Source organism: Drosophila yakuba, chromosome 3R, assembly GCF_016746365.2.
Source record: "Drosophila yakuba strain Tai18E2 chromosome 3R, Prin_Dyak_Tai18E2_2.1, whole genome shotgun sequence".
NCBI lineage: Eukaryota > Metazoa > Arthropoda > Insecta > Diptera > Drosophilidae > Drosophila > Drosophila yakuba.
In genome coordinates this window covers 18,709,880-18,732,731 of record NC_052530.2, presented here as the reverse complement: position 1 = coordinate 18,732,731, position 22,852 = coordinate 18,709,880, and the positions used below count along the sequence as shown (strand labels likewise).

The following is a 22,852-nucleotide window of genomic DNA, read 5'->3' as shown; positions in this document are numbered from 1 at the left end:
ACCTTTTATGTTCGTCATTTTACTCTTGATGTGTTACAATTTGACAGAAGTCTGGCCATAGAAGCCTTATAATTTCTCAAGTAAATTGCCTAAATCACCCACTGTGCCACTTCACTACTCTCTCACTCTCTCTCTGCTGCCGCTGCTTGGTTCGCAGCCGCAGCGAGCTCCACCACAGTGGAAAACAAAAGATTATTAAGTAAAAAATCGCCGAACGAGTCGGACGTGTGCGCTGCTGGGGATGCTGGCGCTTTTTTCGCGTTCCGTTTTTTCGAGTAAACAAACACACAAAAAATATTGTTAACACAATTTTGTCTGTTCTATTGTGCGGAAACCGAGTGAGCGAGAGGGGAGGTACACGGAAACCGCAAGCAAAAGCAACAAGCGTGTGGGAAGAGGAAATCGAAAGGGGAAATTGTGAGTGTGTGTGTGTTCGTGAAATATGGAAATTGAAAATGCAATTAATCGTGAATTAATGGCAAGCCATAGAAATCGCTCAATGGCTTAAAGTGCAAGAGAAAAGTGAGCTTTTTGTTATTGTTGTCAATGCGGAAGACAAAAACCGAAAAGTCTGTGGTGGAAATTTTAAATACGTGTATTTATTTTCGTTTTCGCAACAACAATAAGCCATCAAGCGAAGTGCTGAAATAGTCAATTTACAATTGGAGCTGCCGAGAAGTCTACAAACACAAATATATACATATATAAAATATAAACATTTTGGTAAGTCTACTTGAGTTTCCTTCTCTCTCTCTCAGCTTCGCTACACAGAAAAAATCAGAGATCACGTCGGCAATTATAATTGGGCTTATCATGGGTCGCCATTCTGCTAACTTTGAGTTTATTTAATAGAAATCCCAAAACAATAGAAAAAATAGAAAATAGAAAAAAAAAAATCATAAATATTTTTTCCTGTGCACTGGAGAGTGGAGAGCTAAAGCACAGTGGTCAAACCCGCAAAACGACTTTCAACATCATTCGTCGCCTTGTTGTTTTTGCTATTTTCGGTTGTTGCTGTCGTTGTTGTTCTTGTCTAGTGTTTAGTTTATTTTTCAACTTCTGAGTTGCTGCCGTTTTTTATTTAATTACGCTATTGTTATAATCGTATTTGGTTTTTGTGCGCATTTACTTAATTTTCACACATGTGGAAAGACGGCAATTATTTTATTTGTAATGTGCCATAATATTTGAGGACTGCGAAACGTGGAACATTTCGTTTACTTATTTAGCACATTACTTAACTACTTTCTTGGTAATGAACCAATCTCTAGAATGTATTTTGAGTAAAAGTCAGGGCTTAATCATATTTTGAACGTTAAAAACGGTCATTAAGTAAATTGAACATCAAATAGCCATATTTTCCTTCACCTAACATTATCTGAATTCAAAAAAATGCATTTAGCACGTTCGTCTCTGCACCTTTTCAATAAAAACAGTACTTTTTACTGGCCCGTTTCAATGTCAATGACATAACTCCCAAGATTCTCGGTTTTCAATCTGCGGCTAACTCCAGCGGTGCGTTAACGCGAGACCTCAAAACTAAGCGATCCATCCATTCAAGCCGCTTGAGAGGAATTCCAATCCCATCTCATTGAGAATCGAAAGCGGCCGGCGAAGGCCGCAGACAGCTATTTAATTAGAGGTTACTTAGCCAAAGACGCCGCGACGGAGGCAACAATGGTTGCAAATACACATGGCAGATGGCGTCTTGTTGCAGTTGCAAGTTGCAAATTGCAGGCACAGAACAAATGCGACGGCAAAGTCGTTTTGAATGCATTATGCATGTGCGAACGGGCAGCATAAATCGCTGGGTAATGGGCCTGGGTTAATAAAGAAGCGTTTTGAATGCCAAATGAGTCGAGTCGACGAGGATGACGAAACATAAGTGATTTGGAAACGAAGGAGGGGCAGTGCAGCAAGTGCACAGAGAGAAATACTACTAAATACTACAAAATATATTGAAGTTATTTAATGTAATAATACATGCTTCACTAGATAGTGAAGCAATGAAGAGTTAACACACAGTTTTCTTTTCTGTGTACCTTCCATGGAATGTGGTTGCCAAGAATCGGGCAAACCGGTCTCCTGCCGGTGCCAGGCTTGAGCCGATAGCGAAGGTCTCGAGGTCTTCGATGGAGAAGGAGACGGAAAGAGACGCAAAAGAGAGCCAGTGGAGATCGCCGGTGAGTCACGTTCGGAGCCAGATTCGAGACGTGCCTGCTTGACTTTGGCGGGCTGGCAATTGGGAATAGAAACCAGAGGTGGCTCTGCGCCCAGTGCATAACTTGGCCGTCGGTGGTGCGATAATGAAAATCTTAGAAAACGAAGCGAATTCCGATTTGTGATTGCCAGAGGAAATCCTCTCGTCGTGCAGTTTGTGGCACGTACCCATGAGATCTGAACCCTGCTCTTTCTGTCCATATCACCTGTGGTTCTATTACTTATATGTTGTTCAAGATGTTGTGATTACTACACTTCATTGATGGCAAATGCTGGGGAATAAAACTACGCACAGCGGAAAAGTTGCATATCAAATGTGAATAGTGAACAGTTCCAAAGGAATTGAAATCATTTTTCCTAGTGGGAGCATAAATAAACTTATGGAATCCGCAGACTTATTCAGGCATGTAAGCACATTATTTATAGAACTGATTCGCTTTATGTACATACATATGTACATACGTGCCACTAGTTCAGTTTTATGAAAATTAATTATAGACTTCTTCGACCTGTATTGAAATAATGTTTGTAAAATATCTGAAGATTAACCCATGTACCTAGAAAACTGAGTGATTGGCATTCATGGAAAACACCTTTCATCTGACCATCGGCTGCAGTTCTCGCTCCACTTTCCCGATGCATCCCACTTCTTGTCGAGTGGTAATTACACACCTTGATGACTCAAAATCTGTCATTAAGGCAAAAGTGCAGTTCAGTAGGTAACACACATATGGATCCCCTCATCCCCTCATCCCCTCATCCGCCCATGAACCACCTCCTCTTCCGTCTTCCGCAAGTTCTTCAAGAAACTTAAAGAGAGAATCATCAGACAAAACAACTTGCCCTGCCAACTCAGAGACCTGACCTATGAGCTTTGTCTTTAGCATTCGCATTTAGTACTGCCTTCTTCTCCGTTCGACTTTGTTTCTTTGTTGGTTTTGTTACTTCTGTTGGTTTTGTTGGTTGTGTTGGTTTCTGCCCCATGCCTTCCATTGTTTCGACGTTTATCTCGCTTTTGGGGCAACAGTTTTGCTTCGATTTGTGCGGTTTTATTTTTGTATTTTTGGAGCTACCTTGGAAACGTGTTCTGGCAGTCGGAGAATGGAAAATGATCGGCCTTTCCACAACAAACAAAATAAATTACATTACTTAAGTGCAATATACTGTTATAGCCCCGATTCCCTACAGTGGGCGTCGAATTAAATTACTCAATTGAAAAGTCTTTGACTCTTGGCATTATTCTTCACTTTGCACCCACTCTTCCGACTCCAGTCGGCTTAATTTAATTAAAACTTTAATTGTTTTGTTGACAGGTAGACTTAATGTCAATGAACCAAGCCTATAGAAAATATATGGATTTTTATCAGGTGCCCATTTTCCTGGACAACTGATATATATATATCATATATGTACATAGTATGTAGACTTGTTCTGTTGCCTTTGTAATATTAATTCAATTCTAGACACTTGCCGGGTGAACAATCGCCAAACACTTGGGCACTGATTGAGCCTAATTGAATTAAGAGCAGTTCGCCAGTTACATCTTCACTTGGGTCAGCCATGCAGGAAGTCAACCTTGTGTTACACTCACTACTTGCTGAATAAAAATAGACTCAAACATATTCATTCATTTGGGCAACTATAGTCAATTGCTAAACATTCTTATTGAATAGACACACCTACAGCGAAGTAAATAAACTTTCATATCGTTTCTGTGGCCAGTTCCTGTCAACTTATGAGCTCATATGCTGGCAATTTATAGAGTAGCTCAAGGCAGCCTTTGAACTAGTTTTGCTCGCCTTTCATGCGACTTGAAAGCCATTTAGTTGACTTCGGGTTTCTTTTGCCATTTCCTCCACATAACCACAGATGTTGCCACAAATGGGAGCATATGTGTGTTATTTATGCGCTTATATGAGTGTATGCCACCACCAGCAGCACCACCTTCTGCATTCTCAATACCGCCTTTGTTTTTGTTTACCTTTCGGGCCTGAAAATGTGCCCGCCAGTGCAATGCATTTGCCGTTTGTTTACGCTACTTACGTATCTGAAAGATACACAACACTAGTGCCATATTTCATCATTCGGATGCCACGAGCATCTCTCAGATGCATTTGCATGCAAATAGGGTTCCAATCTTATAACAACTTTGCATACCAAACACTACAAATGTTTAACCTTTTTTTTGCTGCAATTTAGCGAAACGTTTCTGGGGTTTTTCTGAGCATTACTTGTTTTTATAGCACTTGGCCTTTGGGTTTATTGTCTAAACGAATTCTCGCTAATAAAAAACCCGTTTCACAGATTCTATAGGGTTGGTTTGGGGTCCGCTTACGTACTTTGTTTTATGAAATGCAAATGAATTTATATGGGTTCGATTATACGCGACTTCAGCACCAATTAGCACATAACAAACGACGCAAGTGATCAATTTCTTGGAGTATATTACGCACCTATGATGTTATGGCAAATTTAGGGAAACGTTAACGACCTTCGATTTGGGCCTGCCCCTTAAAAACCCTGTCTGAATTCCTGGTTAACAGAGCGGTGCTAATAAATAATCGCCACAAACCTTGAACCCTGGCTGTTTGAATGAATATTGCACACTGTCTTCAATTGGCACGCAGCTTGGCAATGGGAGATTCGCGTGCAAAGTGGAGGAAACCCCGAAAAAACTTTGACCCAAAAAGAGTTAAAATCCCCCGTGTTTAATCATTTTTTAGGTGACGATTGAGGTTGAACAAACAAAAGCAGAGCTACTCATTATACTCATATGGTATTTTAATAAATTGCCTTGATATTTGTTTCGATAAATAGTACTACTACTACTTTGTTTGAGGTATTTTCTTTCTGTGCAGTGCCAAAGAGTTGGGGAAAGTGTTTGGCTAATTTGTGAAAAGTAATAACATTAAGCCAAAAGAAAAAGTGCCAAAAAAAACTCGTAATTGTATCGGGTAGCGTGGGAGAAATCTCACTCTTTGGCTCGGGTTCAGTAGCTTCCAAACGAAAGTCTCCGAACGGAGGGTTATATAACCCATCTGGATCTACCAGGTAACGCCCACCGGATGATTCTCCGGCGACATCAGCCGTCTCTCCCTCTCTCTCTCTCTCTCTTTCTCGCAGCTATTAATGCTCTTTAGCAAACGAATGAAACTCGTTTAGCACTTCGGTGAGGGGAAAACTTGTCGCTGCCTGCTGTGGAAAATTGGAAAAGTATCTATGAGATACGCGATGGGGCGAAAAGTAAAAGTGCTTTGGCGGCTTCCACTGCGCCCACTTTTGCTTTCTTCCGCCGCTTCTTCAGCCGTTTAGCTTCCATTGAGCCGTAAAGTGACAGGGCGGTGCAAATAGCTGCTAGCCTTGCGAAAAATCTGCCAACTGTGCTGCAATAGCAACAGCAACAGCAACTGCATTGTTTTGGGCCACATCCAATCCAGCCCCTTCTGGGCCCTCCCCAAATGACAGCTCCTACGTAACAATGAATGAGCCCACATGAGTCACGTCCACGGTGCATTCCCAGGCCCACTACCCACTATACACAACCAACAACTTACAACCAAAAAACCAAAAAACCAAGAGCCAAAGACCAAACACAAACCCCGAAACCCGGGGCATGCGTGAAACGTTAGCTCATCTGTCGGTGGGGTAACCTCAATTCGGTTCACTTTGCGGCTGCGCTGTAACTTCAACTGCCCGCCCCTCTCAGCTGCCCCTCTCCCTAGCCACAGTTAACCCTCTGAGGGCCAACGGTACCAATATACACTACTAGTTGTTTTGCTACCTCTAAGCTCAGATATAATTGTTTTAGCCAGATATAAAACAAGAATACTCGCAACTCTAGTTGTGCATTGTTTCGTAGATCGCCTACAACCTATTTTGATTTATATGGGTAATATTAAATCAATTATTCTGTAACCAGATTGTGGGCATGACTGGGTTAAGCCCCAAATCTAGTACACGTTACAGCCACGTTCGTAGATCGGCCAGCATGAAGAAACAACAGCAAAGCTGCAGAGTGGTTACCTCGCTTTTGGCCAGTCACTTGGCCAGCTTGGACAGCTTGGACAGTAGCCCTCGTGCCAGTTACAATTTGTTCGACTTGGACTGGACTGGATTGGTTTCGTGACATTCAAAATCGGTTCGTTCCAGGCGGTGGAAAAGGGCAGCCACCGATCGAGGGGCATTAATTTAGAAATGGATTTCCCAGCGCTGAGTTATTGCAGCATTACCGAAATGACGAAATCCTGCTTTTTTGGCTTTTTATTGGGGCAATGGAGACACTAATAAACCGCTTAGCCATTATCGCTCCATCGCAATTGCTTTGCACAAAGGAGAGCAAATTAAAAGCGAACCAAGCAAATTTGTCAGTTTCGAGGTAAATGCGACTTGTGGCGATTCGCTGCTACCCACTAAGTTGACAAATGTCGACTAACAATAAACAATGAGCATGTTTTCTATAGCGAGCGAGCTTGGTGACCCAAATTGTTCGGCGGGGAGACATTAGAATGGGAACGTGAAATATGGACGCATTAGATGGCTATCTATTCGTGCATACCAAACACTAACAGAAACTTCGGATCGGATTTCAGTTCAGCACAAATCGTTCTAAAGAAGAAGACTTCTTTATATTTTAATCTTTACATTTAGTTAGAATTTGAGTTAAGTTCAGCTTGTCGCTATCCCAAAAGTGCCAGAAACAAAGAGTTCCTTATGACAACTGTTCCTGAATGTTCTTTAAAATTAAGTGTTTGGGAAATAGATTTGATAGCTTGAATTGAGGCATTTATGGACATGATTTCAAGCTCGTTTCTCTAAGTGCACGCACTCGTGTGTCTATTTTGCATTTGTTGTGCGGCTTGCGACTGAGCTGCAGCGCTTGCCTAATTGTTCAATTGCATTAGGGGCAATTATGCGGCTGACATACATGTGTGTGTATCCGAGCCCAAGTACGCCTGTCATTAGAGTAATTGCACAAATACAGATACAGATACAGATAAGCCATCACAGACACAACGGCGACCCAGCGGACAATGGTTGTCCAAATTTGACGGCGGCTTAAACTGCACATTGCGTGGCCAATATCCTTATCAGGGCATCTAAAGAGCTTTGACCACCGCTCCAGACTTCAGGGGTTACTTTGATGGAAGATATGTCATTCCTTACAGTTCCAAGCTTTTAGAACAATATGAAGAATATTTAGTACGCATCAATGGGGCTTTTATGTATTCCAAATGGAATACATCTGCTGTGATCAAGTTGGGCTATCTGGAATTTAGAAAATATCAAGCGCATATTGTGGCAAAGTGTTTAAAAATCCAAGCATTTAGCGATCGCAATTTTTCCCAAACATATACACAGCATTAATGCCCAAACTCATTTGCGATTTGGCCAGGCCAAAATGTTGTTGCCACCAGCTGGCTGGTTCAATAAACGCCAATGGCAGGGCCAGCAAGGTCAAAACTGATGAAGGCGATCGTTTACTGCACGTGGAGAAAATGATAATATTAAATGATATATAATATATTAGCCGAAAAAGGTCAAAATAACCCATGCACAAGTTGTTTTAGTTAATTAAACGTATATATCATCTGATAATATTTATGAAGATAGTTTAAAACATGTGAAAGTACTTAATACGAGAAAATCTTTATCTGCAGTTTAGCACATGAGCCAGTTTGGTTCAAGATTCACTCACTGAAATACAAAAAACATTTTAATCTTTTTGTGGAATGACATTGACAAAATGTGTTAGAATGTGAATAAAAAGCAAATCATGAAATTTGTAAAATGTTTCAGCATTGATAATATTTTCTCGCTGTATGCCAAAAACATTTACAGATAAAGCAGTTGACCGCTTTGGATTTTCGAGTTTGAGTTCGATTTCATAGCGGGTTTCGATTTCTTTTATGAACTTCATCGCGTTGAAAGTTCAGCTCGAGGCAGAGTAGCTTTGATTTTTCTCCGAAAATAAAGAAATTTGTCTACACACATATGGGAATATGTGAATAAAGCATGATATAAGCGAATGTCATGCAAATGAGTCATCGGCAAGCCGTTTCAATGGATACAAATTTCGAATAGTGGATTGAGTGAATGAATGGGGTCTGCTTCTCATAATGATGCTATGATACGCATGGCAAGTTCGTAAATAGGGAGTAATGATTGACTCATTCGAATGAGATACTTCCGTGGATGCTTCTAAGGCCGCTCTCAACAGTTACACAAACAGTCTATAAAGCAGCGGTAAATCCGAAATCCGAATCAGAAACAAAAGAAGTCCCAAATACAAACTATACGTATGTTTTTATATATAGATATGTGGCACTAATGACACAGTTATCGTTTGAGCGTGCGACGCCTCGCATTCTCCACCACACTTCGCTGATTTTGGAGCGGCACAAGCCGCGCTCGCAATTCATTATTGATAACATCTCCATCTTCATCTTCATCGCCATCCTCAACGAACTTCGCAGAAATGGCTAGAACGCAGCTCTATCTGCCTCCCAAGTGATCCCAGCTAACTGTTGGCATTCTTTGGAATTCTATTTGGAGCCGGGAGTCTGCGTGCGTAGTCCGTCATTTGGGTTAAGATAGATGTGGCTGTGGATTATGTTGGTAATTCCAAGCTAAATAAGGCTAATTCCACGAAGCTCATCAATTTGAATAGTCTGAATGCTGATCTTCAGCTCATTGTCTTTATGTTCTAAGCATCTCTTTGGTCTTTTGTATGTGAATCTCGATCATCTGAATTTGCTTTAAGTGATGCTCATCTCTCTCCAAATTTCAATAATCGCCTTTCGCTCATATAATCGTTCCCAGTTTAATCATAATTTCGACTATCCACATTTTGACTGAAGCTAGCTTGGGAAAATTCCCAATGATCTCTTCTCTAAGTCTGATCGCTCCAAGCTTCTGCCCATCAATCAGCAGTGCAGATCAAGCCATGACTACCCAGTTGGCTGTCATTATCACAGGCCACCATAACAACTACAACTACAACTACAAGTGCCGAGATCATTAAGATACCAGGCGATGGCCAGCCATTCTCCACATCCACATCAACATCCACATCCATCGTGATCGCAATGCAAGTGAAATCATAATTGCAAATCGAAATCGAAGCGGCTTTATTGGGCCGCAAAAACTGGTTTAGCATTCTCTTGCGATCATCCTCGATCCGATCGTTATCGCTGGATTTTCAGTAGTTGCAGTCGGAGTTGGAGTTGGAGTCGGAGTCGGATGACGGGCGATCCCAAGTCGGAGAATTCTGAGCCATTCGTTCATCCTGAGTGCGTGCTGCTGAAGCGGAAATGAGTCTACTTCGACTTCGACTCTCTAATGCTAACTTCTGTTTACAACTCGTACATGCACCGGCTCCCCAGTTCCCTGTGCCATCAGTTCACTGCCAATGCCACGATGCACTTGATTCCCCCGATCGAGTCACGTTTCCAGTGGAGACCAAGACCAAGACCAAGACCCAGCGCCCGCGGGCACTTTGGTTTCATTTGGGTTAAGTGGTGGGTTCAGGTTGCGGGCACTGCCTTCCTGGCACTCCCTTGCCCCCGGCTGTGGTTCACTGTATCAATGGGTTGTTCTATCTCTGGTCGCTTCTCGTCAATCGATACATCCGAGTTGCTAAATATCGAGAGTATTCATTGCTGTAGCTTGATCGTGGGTGGTGGCGCCATTATGCATGTTGCGCCTTGTTTTGGTACTACTAAGTTTGAATAAAAATCACTGCATACTCTCGGGCGTTAAACGAAAATATTTTCTCTTTATTTGAATTGTGATTATATTTTATATGAATCTGAAATATATGCATAAAAAACAGTAAGACACTCAATAAAAAATATTAGAAAATATCAAACAAAAACTGCAAATGGCTCTCTTTATTGATCTTAATGAAAGCTTTGGATTTTCTTGCGCTAAAAAATTATATTAAACAAAAACCCAATAGCCAGTGCTTTTCGTTCTTTTCATCAAGCAATCAAAGTCTCAGGAGCATAATGTTAATGGCCTTGCAATATTTTTAGAGTCAATAAATCATAGCTCCAACCCAGCAGTGGCTATTTAATGCCCTTTTACAACCCACCGCTGGCCTCCAGTGACAACAACATCACCGATAATTGTTTACCTTTGCCGCTGCTGGCTTATCAGCAGCACCGGAGTTGACATTCAAAAATAAAAATAAAATTACAAAATACCTCGCTGTGATTTTGTCGTCCCTGTCTGGCTGAAGCGAATCTTATCTGCGGGCACACAGGTGCATAAATATATATACATGTATTTAGCGGCATTAGTCAGCGGTCGCATGGCAAAAGCGAGCTGAATGGAAGTGCTAATATTGTGTGAAATTTTTACAGCACTTTTGCAAGAAAGTAGCACTCTTTGAGTTATTAACACTCTGATTCCGAACGAGACATACAGAAGGGGTGGCGCCACGCCTGAATATCGCACCACCATAGGGCTAACGTCATTAATGACGAGCCACCACCGAAGTGGTGGTGGGGCTTTCAGGGCTAATTGCTGACATGGGGGTAGGCTTGTGTGGCCCAGGTGACTGGAAAAGCGCGGTAGGGGATTTTCCACCTCTTTTCCAAGCGCTGCTTGCATGCACTATTGACATGACATCGCTAGGATCGGCAGATAACAACGCGGCGATAACCATGGCAAATGAAGTCGGTAAACTCGCGCCCTCCACCAAAATAGTCTCGTATGGTTATTATTGGGTGGGTCTGTTTGCAGTTCGACTCGAATCAACTTCAACTCCCAGAGCAACTTTTGGAGGGGTTCGCCGAGGAGACCATGGAGGCCGTGGTTGAATGAACCTTATGCACTTCGTTCCATGACATCGATTTGGCTTATATGAGCAACTCAAAGTTGGAGCCATAGCTGTGCGATGAACCCTTTTGGATTCCTTGACATTATTTATCATGGGAAAAGCCAAACAGTCAAAGTTCAGTATCATAAACCATCATATATTCCGAAGTAATAGTTTTCTTAGCACATAAGTTCTGGTGTTATTCTGGTTATTATTTACATTTTATTTACTATTTATTACGAGCAAATGAGCTATTTTTAACACAAACGACACACTCGGCCTTGAACTTGTGGTCACAAGCCTTTGTATTTCGGGAAATGCGGAACGTGTCATTAATCGCATTAATTATAGTTGTGGAGAGCTCCCACTTATAGAAAGGGAAATTTCCACTTACTTTCCAAGGAATACTTAAGCGTACTGCCATTCAAAAATGGCAGACTATTTATGGGGAACTGGTACTCGTAGAAAACGAAGTGCATTTAACATGAAATTCGTATAGCTAATTAGTATGCATTCCTTTCTCTTGCAGGCGTATTTTCCAGTTGAAATGGAAGCAGAGAGCTGAAATATGTAAGAATAGGAATAAATTGCTGCAAATTGCTAAAAATAAAAATGAGAAAACCAGCGAAAACAGAAACCCAATAACTCAGACTCAAAGGTGGAAATAAAACCAAGCGATTTTGAGGCCCAGTCGAACGTGGAATCGACTTGACCCACAGCGGTGCACGAGCAGAAAGAGACAGACACACCGCCGTAGAACGAGAGGCAGCGACACACGATGCGTGTGGCTGGGTGGCTCAGAGGTGGCTTAATGCTCGCCCTGGCCGTAATGGTAACGCAGGCACGTTTCATTGCGAAAAGAGAAACCGCCGGCTTGGAGCAGGCGGTGGCTTCCACCTCCAATGACCCTGACATGGTTAAGGCGCCCAGGGAAAGTGGGAGCGCCAGGGAACCGGTTGAAATGAAGGGAGAATCTAGCTCACAAACCCATATTGGAGATGAAGGAAGCGCATCAATTGTGGATCAAACTGAAAGCCAAACTGCTAGTCCGAAAGAGAATCTCAAAGTTAAGGAAACGACGGCAGATGAGAGTAGGACTACCACCGAAAGAATGATAGCTAAAGAGCAACTCAAGCTGAAGGAGTCTGCAAGCACGGAACCTCAGTTGAAGGCAGCTCCAGTGGATACGGATACAGATATGGTTAAGGAAGAGTCCAGCATCACAACCACGTCTCAGTTGGATCAGAACCCAACCAAGGCGACAGCTAAGGAGTCTACCGAAGCTCCTTTAAAGGAAGAAACTCTTTTGAAAGAGGTCTTAAACACAAGCACTGAACATATTTTGTTAACCGAGAAAGCACCTGAAAAAGATGTGGTCATAACGAAGCCTTCCTTAAGAGAGGCTCAAACTGAGTTGAAGGATGAGGTCGCAGAATCTGTGGCCACCATTCCTTTAAAACCCTTCTCTATTGAAGTACCAAACACCACAGAGCGAGTGGTCAACGCCACAACCACTCGTTCTTCCGATCATGGCCGATCCATGCAGTACTCATCCACCACTGAAGAATCAAACCGATCCCCTGCTGCAGTTACACCCATGAAATTGAGGCCACTACCCATGACTTCCACACCAGTCAGCACCACTTCAACATCGACGCCATCGCCAACCACGCCATTTGTGTTCGCCTCCAATGAGAATGTCATCGAGGAGTCCACCTCAAAGTCAGAGGTGCGCCAGTTGCCGGAGAAGCGAGCCAAGTTTATAAGTGAAAACTCCACGAATGCCCAGCAACTTACACTGCCCAACACGGCTGAGGTTTGGAGTCTGGCTGCAATGAAGGCGGTGCCCAAGGCATCGCTAACTACCACAACGATCGTGCCACTCCTCAAGCACACTGATCTGGCGAATGATATAGACATGCCGCTCAACAAATCGGAGCTGCACAAGGAGAAGAATCTCCTGGATTGGATGAACATTGCCATGTTACCCTCGACGCCCGAGAATCGCACTGAATTTGTGGTCCGAACCACTCTGGATGCCACCGAGGGCGCCACACAGGCTACCACCGAAGCTTTGGCAGAGAAGGGCCACCACAAAGATGATATTACAGTGGGATTGGAACTGGATAATGTCACAACAGCAAGGACAATACCTTCAACACCTGATCCTGGTTCCATGGACCTGAATATGACGACTACTACGCAACAACTGGAAGTTCCAATGGTGAAACAGATGGCCGATGTTGCTAATGCCAAGTTAACAGAGGCGATTACAGAGGCTCAAAGGGAAACAGAAGTGGCAACAGAGGCTGCAACAGAGGCGGCAACAGAGTCTGCAACAGAGGCGGCAACAGAGGCGGCCACATCGGTTACATTACACGAGCAACTTGCAACATCTGCCGTAACAGCGAGGGTTGATTCAAAAAATGCTACAACAGCAGCAGCAGAGTCGGGTGAAATGTCTAAGGCAAATTCAACAGATACTAGCACAACTACTACCACAGAAAGGCCAGTATCTGTGGAAGATGTAACCGCTGAGCCAGACTTGGAAGTAGCAACATCACAGGCCACAACATCTGCAACATCAAGTAAAGTTACAGAGGCAGCAGCAACATCAACGATAAGTGCAGCCACTTCAGTTGTCTCAGGGGCAGCAACAGCAGCAGATGCATTAGCAACATTCGAGGCTACAACAGCTGCAACATCAAGTGTGGCAGCCACCCGCAGCACAACCGAAATGGCCACAAAAGCGACTGAAATTAATAACATCAGCAACAGCAGCAACAGCAGCAACATCAGTAACATCAGCAACAACAGCAACTACAGCAACAACAGCAACATCAGCAACAGCAGCAACAACAGCGACGGCTATGACGATAACAGTAACGACGTCATCATTGCCACAACCAAATTTCCAGAGAGCGCGCAGGCAGCAACAACGACAACGGCAGGCGTGGAGCCAACAGCGACGACGACGGTTAGTGTGCGAGTGGCTGGCGAGGTGAGCACTTCGATTCGGCCAGAAATCGTAGTTACCAGTAGTACGCGGAGCGGTGCGATCGCGGGTACAAGTACAGCGGCGACAAGTGTAGCAACACCCACGCAAACGGAAATTGCGCAAATTAGCAATGAAGTGAACTTGGAGGCAGTGGCAGTGAAGACGCGCGACGGAGACGGCTACGGCAATACGAATGAGCTAAGAACAGCTGAGAAAACCGATAACGCGGTCAATAACAGTGTGGCCATAACAGAGAGCGACTTGGGGGCATTGGCAACAGCAACAGCAACAGGGGAAAGCAACCCCACAACAGCCACCAGTCTGCTTAGTGACGTGAGCCAGCTGAGCAAACTGAGCAAGGAGCACGAGTCCTCGCTGGAGACCAACAACATCGGCGAGGCGTCTCCCGAATCGACGACGCCATCAGCAGCAACTGCCACTGTTGCTGTTGCAACGGATGAGAGCACAGCGGCGGCAGCAACAGGTGGCCAACAGGAAATCGAGCGGGAGGGTCAACATCATGATGGGCAACAGGTGGTTGATGCGCAGGACACAGAGCAGCAGTTAGCCAAGACAACGATGGCGGTGACAACGACAACGACAACAACCAGTGCTACAACAACTACCAGCAGCACAACAACAAGCACAACGGAAACGCCCTCAACCACGACAACAATGCAGCCGGTGGAGATAAGTCTGCTGGACGACAGCACCACCAGCAGCACCACAACACCTGCACCACCCACGCGGGTATACTTCGAGTCCTCCACGGTGGCCAGCACCAGCAGCAGCAGCACCACCACCAGCAGCAGCACCACAAGCAGCAGCACCACCATGCTGCCGGACACGTCGCCGAGTCAACTGCCACCCACATACATGGCCCCGTATCCCAACGAACTGGACCACATGCAGACCAATGCCCAGGGCAATGGGACGGACGTGAATGTGATCATAGCCATCACGGTCAGCGTGATTGGTGTGGTGGCCCTCATCCTGCTGGTGGCCTTCCTCTACTTGATGCGCAAGCGCCAGAAGCAGACGTCCTATGGCCAAAGATGTCGTCCCGTGAGCTTGGATGCCTACTCCCTGGACAACGTTTCCGTGCTGGGCAGTGTGCGGCGCAAGGGTCGCGACGTGCGTGCCTCCAAGCGGACCTATGGCAACGCCGCCTTCGATGATCCCTCGCTGCGGCACAATCTCCTGACCGCCAGTGAGTTGGCGCGCTTTGCGGAGCGACGCTCCGACGTCTTCGAGGAGTTCCGCGACGTGCCGCAGATCATCGCCAGGGCGGACGAAGTGCCTCCTGGTTGTGAGGACAAGAACCGGTGAGTAAAACTTTGAAAACAGTTGCTAGGAAAGTGAACCGAATAATGTCTATGGAAAATATTGATTGTTTTCATAGCATAATGGGCTTGCCAAAGGGCTGGGTCACACTTGTGTAATCTGGATGATTTGATAACACGTTTGTGATACGATAAGATTAGGCCTAGTTCAATGGTAGATAATTAAATGTGGGAGAAACGTTGGGAGCACTTTATGCCAAGTTAATTTATTCAGAAACGTGTGTTGTTTCTACCTTAGCGGTGCTCACTGTAATTAAGGGTTCACTTTCGCGGCACGAGTTCACATCGAATTGTCGAATCAATTACAATACTGATCTCTGGCACATCTCTTCCTGCTTTTTATTTTCCCGTCCCGTCCAAACCAATAACAACCCGTTGCTGCGACGATGATGATTCAACGTCTCGACCTCGAACTGGAACTGCGAACCGCAGCTACGCCAACGTGATTCCGCTTCCTGAGACGCGGGTGGTGCTCCAGCGGCAAGGCGATGATGACAAAACGGAATACATTAATGCAAATTATGTGCGGGTAAGTAACCGAGGCAGTGCCTCCCAAGTGGGCGGCGGATCGGCTCATCCGCAGCTAGACAAACAATCGACTGGGCGCTTTCTCACACACATGTGTAGTGGTTGGTTGGTGGGTTGATATGTGGAGGTAGTTGCTTATAGTGCCGCGTTTGAGGCATCTTTCAGCGAACTTTGCAAACATATGTGGCGTTGCATGACGCCCTGCCCTAACTGGAATCTTCGGGCCCCTCGAGGGCCATTAAACATGGCGCCCGAATAATTACACGCCCGATGAGACTCACCTGCTATGTAGCTGCTCCTCAGCTCCTCTGCTCCTCTGTTCCTCTGCTGGCCGTGACTGTGAATTGGGCTCATCGTCTTTGTTGCCCAGATCCGCGCAAGCAAAATGAGCCTCTGCGAAAAGCAGCAAGTAAAGCTGGTAATAGCTGCGCCAAGGGAAAGTGCCAGCCAAGATCAACGAAGTGTGAATGCCCTTACATCATGCTACGCCTCCATGCGCTGAGCTACAAGAAATCACTTAGAAAACAAACAACTTGTTTGCATACACAAGCATTGATTTGATATGGATAAGGGAAAGCAAAAATGTTTTATACAATTCCAGACAATTTTCTTAGCTAATTACCATAACCATTTTGTTGGGTAAATTCTCAAAGCTTCAAATGAGTTAATAGCTTTATTTCGGGTTCTTAAAGCTAATTATAGTAGTATACTATAGACTATTCAAATAATTAAACAGTGCTGTATGAAGCAGGACGTGTGTCCAACGACTCCATCCATGGGATGTTTCAGTTGTTTAACCAAACGCACTTTAAACAACTGCATTCAAGCGTGACGTGGACGATGCATTGCAGCGCATTGAAGCGAATCACTGCGAGAGCGCATCGGCATTGCACCTGGCGATAGCATGAGCATGTCGAGATTTCAGCAGCAGAGGTCTGTTGTGCGACTTTATGGTCGTTTATCTGAGAGTCAGCCAGTCGTTGTGTGGGCAGAGGCAGAGTTAAGCCGCAATAGGTTTTAATTGATGGTTATGGTTATGTCATTACTCACACTGGCGTCTTTGCGCTATTTAGTTTCCAATTCAAATAACACTACTATACCATCAAATGGAACACAAGTTCATCAAGTTAAAAGACATCTGATACATTTTTCGATCACTTCAGGGCCCCCGAGATGCGCCCAACTACTACATCGCCTGCCAGGCGCCGCTGGAGAGCACGACCAGCGATTTCTGGCGCATGATCTGGGAGCAGCAGTCGCGGGTGATCGTCCAGGCGACGGATCTCAGTGAGAATGGCATTGAGCGGTGCGCCGAGTACCTGCCACCGTCGGCGACTCTGGACAACCACAGCAGCTATGGCGATTACCAGGTGACCCTTAAGCATCGCGAGGTCAAGGATCGCTATGCCATTTCCACATTGGTACTAAAGCGCGTGGATGGCGAGGAGAGCCGTGAGCTCACCCACTACTGGTACAAATGGCCGGAGGCGGGTGTTCCGGCCGAGGAGGCGCCCATCATTGCCATGCTGCTGGAGGCGCGCTCCTCGCTGAAGTCCTACTGCCTGGAGCAGGCCAACGAGCTGCGCGAGAAGTCCGCCACCCTGGAGACGTCAATGGATGCGGACGGCAGCAAAGCCGAGGCGGGCAGCACGTCCAGCCACGAGATTAATGGCAACATTTCAAGTCGAAGCGCCACGCGAAGTCAGCAGGGGTATGTTGACATATTCCATATCTGTTAATCATATCAAAGCGTTTGTGTGTTGCATGGCTTTATTAATGTTTCGTGTCTCTCCGTCTCTCCCCCCTGTAGACCGCTAACCGTTCACTGTTCTCCAGGCACGGGACGAACCGGTACCATTATAGCGTCGGACATGGCCATCCGCAGTCTGGAAACGCCGAAGCGGTCCGTGGACATCCCCCAACTGGTTTACTACGTGCGACGGGGACGTGCCAGCGCCGTGCAGACCAAGGAGCAGTATGAATTTATCTACAAGGTGGCCAGCATGTATGCGGCCAAGATCACAAATCTGTCCAACGACAACTGAAGGCCAAGGGGCGGATGGCTTTGGCGGCAGACCCCATCGAGTGGAAACCGAATTTTCGATTGATTTCGCCTTTCCAGCACTGATCCATGGGACCCCCTGTAATAAGTAGTAGCTATATTTTATACGAAATATTAGTGTAAATTAGTATTATTAGTATGCTTGAATGTTGGCACCTATTTAAGCGTCGTTGTATGTCGGGCTTTAAATATCATTTAAAATGTATGTATTCCTTTATTATTGTGATATAATCGTACATTCGTATATCTCCTGATAATCTGTTGCATATTTATAATGTCAATTTTTGTTTTTTGCACTGTCCCGAGTTCCGGGGCCATATAATCCGGAGCAAATGATAATTATTTGGAGCTCTCCTTGTTTTAAGAAAGTCAAATATGTAATCAAAACAATGTGTGTATCTATTTTAAACGAGCTTTAATGTACGTAAGTTATTTTAAGTCTACATCGAGCTGTACTCTACTCATATTATTGTAAATTACAAGAAAAATATGTTCAGCAGAGGTTTTTGAAGTTTTAAATTTGGCGGGCTTTTGGACGCCTGTGCGTTTTAGTGAGACCTTATCTGCGGGGTGTTTAAAATTTAAACTTTAAATTAATAACAATAAACTGAAGTTCGACTTCTGCTCTTACTCTTATTTTCATAAAAATAACTTTTGTTAATCATTTTTTAAAAGTCTAAAAAAAAACACGTTTTAAAATCTGAATTTTGTAGGAAACAATTTCTAATGTTACATTAATTTTGATTTATGGGTGCAGTGGGAACAACTAAAATTGCTGTAGCGCTTTGGTCACACTGAACCCGTAGTGTTTTTTGATACTGGCGAACGATAAGATGAAGTTAACTTATATTTTGTTAATCAGCGCTTTTGTGGCCGCCACCGCTGCCAGCGACCCAAAGGTGAAGATCGGCATTAAAAAGCGGGTGGAGAACTGCACCCGGAAGGCCAAGGGCGGCGATCTCGTCCACGTGCACTACAGAGTAAGCGAAATCAGATAAGGAAGATCTCTAGCCGACCTAACCCCGAATTTGGAAACACTCTAGGGAGCACTGCAGGATGGAACCGAGTTCGATAGCAGCTACTCCCGCGGCACGCCCTTCTCCTTTACCCTGGGCGCGCGTCAGGTGATCAAGGGCTGGGATCAGGGAATCCTTGGCATGTGTGAGGGTGAGCAGCGCAAGCTGACGATTCCACCAGAACTGGGATACGGAGCAAGTGGAGCAGGTGGCGGAAAGATTCCCCCCAATGCGGTACTCGTCTTCGATACGGAGCTGATGAAAATCGAACCGCGCTCTGGATCTGAAGAGCTGTAAAACAAATAGGGCCATCAATAGGCATTCCATGCTACACCCAAAGTTTACTTTCAACTAAAGTCATAAACATTTAATGCTCAAATAATTTACAATTTTACCTTTAAAAGCAATCCCTTAATTGTTATATTTTGTTTTTGAAACGGTGCCACGCCACGACCAATAAATAGTAATGCCATTCCTTTTATACTAGACCAAATTGTATTTATTGCAAGAGTCCCTTACTTTTGGCGCCTCAGCCACGTCTCCACCTCGTCGAAGTGACGCCGCATCAACCGATGCTTCTCCAGCGTGCTGCTCTGGATGAAGCGCTCGCCGCAGGTGCCGCACACAAAGGGACATTCTCCGGTGTGCTGCTGGAGATGAAGCTTGAGGTCCTTGGCCTGGCGGTAGCTCTTCTCGCAGTATGTGCATTTGTGCGGCTTTAAACCGCTGTGCGTGAGCATATGGCGCTTGAGCTTATCTGAGCGTGCAAAGTCCTTGCCGCAGACGGTGCAGTGGAATGGCTTCTCGCCGGTGTGCATCCGGCGGTGCGAGGCCAGCTCTGAGTGGCGGGGAAAGGCCATCTCGCACAGATCGCACTTAAAGGGCTTCTCGCCAGTGTGGCGTCGCATATGTGTGACAAGGGCGGCAGCTGATCTCGTCTCCATTCCGCACAGGGAGCAGAGGAAGCGCTTGATAGCTTCCTTGCGCTTGCGGTCGCCGTTAATGTGCACATCGCGAATGTGGTTGTTCAGGCGAGACTTCATCTGGTATGTGCGATCGCAGTGCGGACACTGTAGCAGCGGCACTCCGTCCTCAGTGGCATCCTTTTCCAGGTCACCGGTTCCTGGCGTGCGTCTGACGCCAGCTGGATTGCCGACGGAAGACTTGCTGTGCTGCAGAAGAACATGCTGCTCTAAGTTCTCTGGCCACATAAACTTGTAGGAGCACTTGGCGCATGGATGCTTCTTTTCTGTACTACTACACTGGCCTTGCCGGTGATGGTCCATAATGCTCTGAAGCAATAACGAAATTTACAAATGAATAGAATAGAAATATAATACACATTTAGAACCTCACCTTGGAGACACATTTAAAGATGCAGTCGTCGCATTCGTGTGGCATTTTGTCAAAGCGATGCATCGTCCGCTGATGCTGGATCATTTCGAACTTCCGCTTGCACTGCACGCTGCACAGCTCGCAGATATAGACGGGTCGACTGCCAGCACCGGACTGCATCTCGTCCTCTGTTTCCGAATCCTCCAGCTGCAGTTCAAAACCAGATTCGTTTGTTATCGAGTAATTGTGCGGAGAGTCGTAGCTCTGGTGTAGCGACAGGGATAGCTTGAGCTCCAACTGGATATGGGCGCGCAGATCAACAATACGCTCGAAATGCAGATTGCACATGCGGCAGGTAATGCGCTTTGCACCGTTTGGCCGAGAGGTGGCAGCAATCAATGTTTCTGCCAAGGGAATGTCCTGCTCTTTCAAACCGTGGCGCTTCAGGTGCTTGACCAAGTAGTCGTGCCGATAGAATTTGCGACTGCACCACTGGCAGGGTATCAGCTTTGATTCCTCCGCATGTACGCTAAGCAGGTGAACGGTGAGGGATTTCTTTTTGTCAAATACCCGTTTGCACTCGGAACATTCAAATGTTTGATTCTGTAAAATTCATAAATGTAATGTTTCTGCGTTTTTATCGATTCTAAGCGCAACTTACTGTTATCCTGTGTTCGCGGAAGTGTGTTTTCAGGTTGTGTTTCCAGCGGAAGCGCAGCGGGCATTTGTGACAGAGAAATCGTTTTTGTGCATTCCTACACTGCGACTCGTTGTGGTGCCGCAGCAGCTGCAGACTAACAAAACGTCCATCACATCGCCCGCAAACATGAGGGGCGTCTGACCAACTGTGGCTCTGTCGCTGGTGGTCATAAAGCTGATATTTTCGCGGGAACTTTTGCTGGCACAGTTCGCAGCTGTAGGTGGCTTTGCGCGACTTTTTTCGCCTCTTTTGCTGGTCATCAGGATCCCCGTCCAGATCGCTGTCTGTCTCCGAGCTGTCCAGATCCATTTCGTAGCCACTTTGGTTCGTTATCGAATAGAAACGCTGATAGATACCCGCCGCCAGGTCCTTGCGAATCAAGTTGATTACCTGCTCCTCACTGAGGTCCTTGGAATCGGGATAAAACAGCTCCGCCAGCTCATGGGGCTCCATATTTGGTCGACCACATAGACTGTTAATATCGGGGTGCTCCTCCAAATGTCGTCGTAGATCAGCAATCTTGTTGTATTGGCTCTGGCAAATCATGCACTCAATAAGCTTGTACCCATGCGGTTTGCAGAGATTCACATCCACGGCCTTTGCCTTCTTGTGCTCGCTAATGTTCGCCGATCGTTTGGAATTCCGGTGAACTTTCAGGTGCGCTTCGAGGGCTTCGCTGCGGCTGAACTTGCGAATGCAAAGTGAACAGGCGTACAATCGAGTTTCTGGCTTATGAACGCGCATTTCATGGCGTTTGAGAAAGTCGAATCGTTTAAAACTCCTCGGACAGTCCTGACATTTATATACAGTCTTCCTTCCTGTTTTCCACTTTTGAATGCGATTATACAGCGGCAAATTATCTAGGGAGCTGCAAAGTTTGGTGGTTAGAGTAAAGCAGTTAGAACCTTTAAATTGTCACCCACTCTTCATCTTCAAAGTCCGATGACGGATCGTCTTCCACTGGTTTCTCAACGCTCCTCGGCTCCATTTCCAGTTTCACAGTCTCAATCATGGTCAGAGGGTCCACGGACTTTTTGCTCTCCATATCCATCTCGTCCGGTTCCGGTAGCTCGGAGCAAGTGATGGTGACATCGTTTTCGCCACAGTCCTCATCCTCGGTCTCCAGCTTGACTTCCACATGCTGCTCGGCACACAGCTCCATCGGCGCCTCCTGCAGGCAGTCGGTTGACGATGGAGCACCTCCGTTCTTTAGATGCTTCATTAGAAGTTCGTTGGCGGCCAGCGCCTGCTTCACATAGCAATAGGCGCCCATTAATTTCTTGGTGCATCCGCTGCACAAGCATTGCGGAAGTTTCTGACTGCCAGTCGCATCCAGCTGCAAGGAAAATGTTTGATTTTAGTTAGAAATTGTTGTTGATTTTACTACTTTTCCGAACTTTGTTTACATTGATTTCGGTTAGCTCGCACAAAATCTCCGAAAGCAACTTGTCCGGATACTTTTTCGAGGGCGTGGCAAGCTTTAGAAGGTTGTCGGTGTCCGTGGAGTCGCACGTGCGACAAATCACCGGCAGCTTCATGGCGAAAAAATTTCTTTGGCCAATCGCAAGCTTTTCTTAATTTTAAAATCAACAATCAGAAAATCAACATTATTGATGGTATGACCGTAACGCAAGTGAGGGAAAATACCGTCGGCCCTTATAAAAATACCAAGTTGTTAAAAATTATAGCAATAAAGTGGATGCGTTCAGCAGATATCTCTATTTATTTTGAAGGCAAGTATTAACAAATGTTTATTTAATTTATTATAAATTAATTATTAAATTAAAGTGCAGAAAATGTTGAGTACTGAAAAATATAAATCAAAGTCA

General features: G+C 45.3%; 3 protein-coding genes across 5 annotated transcripts; 2 read left to right on the top strand and 1 right to left on the bottom strand.

Moving 5' to 3' along the window:
• The first annotated feature begins 201 nt into the window (after window positions 1-201).
• Window positions 202-18,473, top strand: LOC6537414 (serine-rich adhesin for platelets). Of its 2 annotated transcripts, XM_039375516.2 has the most exons (6): window positions 202-417; window positions 628-723; window positions 11,571-15,364; window positions 15,815-15,911; window positions 17,074-17,621; window positions 17,721-18,473. In XM_039375516.2, the coding sequence occupies exons 3-6, from the start codon at window positions 11,820-11,822 to the stop codon at window positions 17,953-17,955; spliced, it is 4,425 nt and encodes a 1,474-aa protein (XP_039231450.1). In that variant the 5' UTR covers window positions 202-417; window positions 628-723; window positions 11,571-11,819; the 3' UTR covers window positions 17,956-18,473. The 2 variants fall into 2 exon arrangements, with proteins under 2 accessions (XP_039231450.1, XP_039231449.1); XM_039375515.2 differs by having other exon boundaries at window positions 202-723.
• A 294-nt stretch (window positions 18,474-18,767) lies between these two features.
• LOC6537413 (peptidyl-prolyl cis-trans isomerase FKBP2) lies at window positions 18,768-19,474 on the top strand. The gene is made up of 2 exons (XM_002097933.4): window positions 18,768-18,952; window positions 19,016-19,474. Exons 1-2 carry the CDS (start codon window positions 18,806-18,808, stop codon window positions 19,283-19,285), a joined length of 417 nt encoding a protein of 138 aa, XP_002097969.1. The 5' UTR covers window positions 18,768-18,805; the 3' UTR covers window positions 19,286-19,474.
• On the bottom strand, window positions 19,465-22,662 carry LOC6537412 (zinc finger protein 84). 2 transcript variants are annotated; one of them, XM_015192850.3, is made up of 5 exons: window positions 22,421-22,662; window positions 21,947-22,359; window positions 20,985-21,891; window positions 20,345-20,926; window positions 19,465-20,280 (listed from the first exon to the last, which is right to left on the bottom strand). In XM_015192850.3, exons 1-5 carry the CDS (start codon window positions 22,559-22,561, stop codon window positions 19,504-19,506), a joined length of 2,820 nt encoding a protein of 939 aa, XP_015048336.1. In that variant the 5' UTR covers window positions 22,562-22,662; the 3' UTR covers window positions 19,465-19,503. The 2 variants fall into 2 exon arrangements, with proteins under 2 accessions (XP_015048336.1, XP_002097968.1); XM_002097932.4 differs by having other exon boundaries at window positions 22,430-22,661.
• Between the last annotated feature and the right edge of the window lie 190 nt (window positions 22,663-22,852).

Coding starts and splice junctions, on each gene's coding strand:
- LOC6537414 (XM_039375516.2), top strand. CDS start 11,820: ATGCGTGTGGCTGGGTGGCTCAGAGGTGGCTTAATGCTCGCCCTGGCC. Junction 15,365..15,814: donor GGTTGTGAGGACAAGAACCG/GTGAGTAAAACT, acceptor TGCGAACCGCAG/CTACGCCAACGTGATTCCGC. Junction 15,912..17,073: donor TTAATGCAAATTATGTGCGG/GTAAGTAACCGA, acceptor CGATCACTTCAG/GGCCCCCGAGATGCGCCCAA.
- LOC6537413 (XM_002097933.4), top strand. CDS start 18,806: ATGAAGTTAACTTATATTTTGTTAATCAGCGCTTTTGTGGCCGCCACC. Junction 18,953..19,015: donor TCGTCCACGTGCACTACAGA/GTAAGCGAAATC, acceptor GAAACACTCTAG/GGAGCACTGCAGGATGGAAC.
- LOC6537412 (XM_015192850.3), bottom strand. CDS start 22,561: ATGAAGCTGCCGGTGATTTGTCGCACGTGCGACTCCACGGACACCGAC. Junction 21,892..21,946: donor TCGGACTTTGAAGATGAAGA/GTGGGTGACAAT, acceptor CAAACTTTGCAG/CTCCCTAGATAATTTGCCGC. Junction 20,281..20,344: donor TCTTTAAATGTGTCTCCAAG/GTGAGGTTCTAA, acceptor TTATTGCTTCAG/AGCATTATGGACCATCACCG.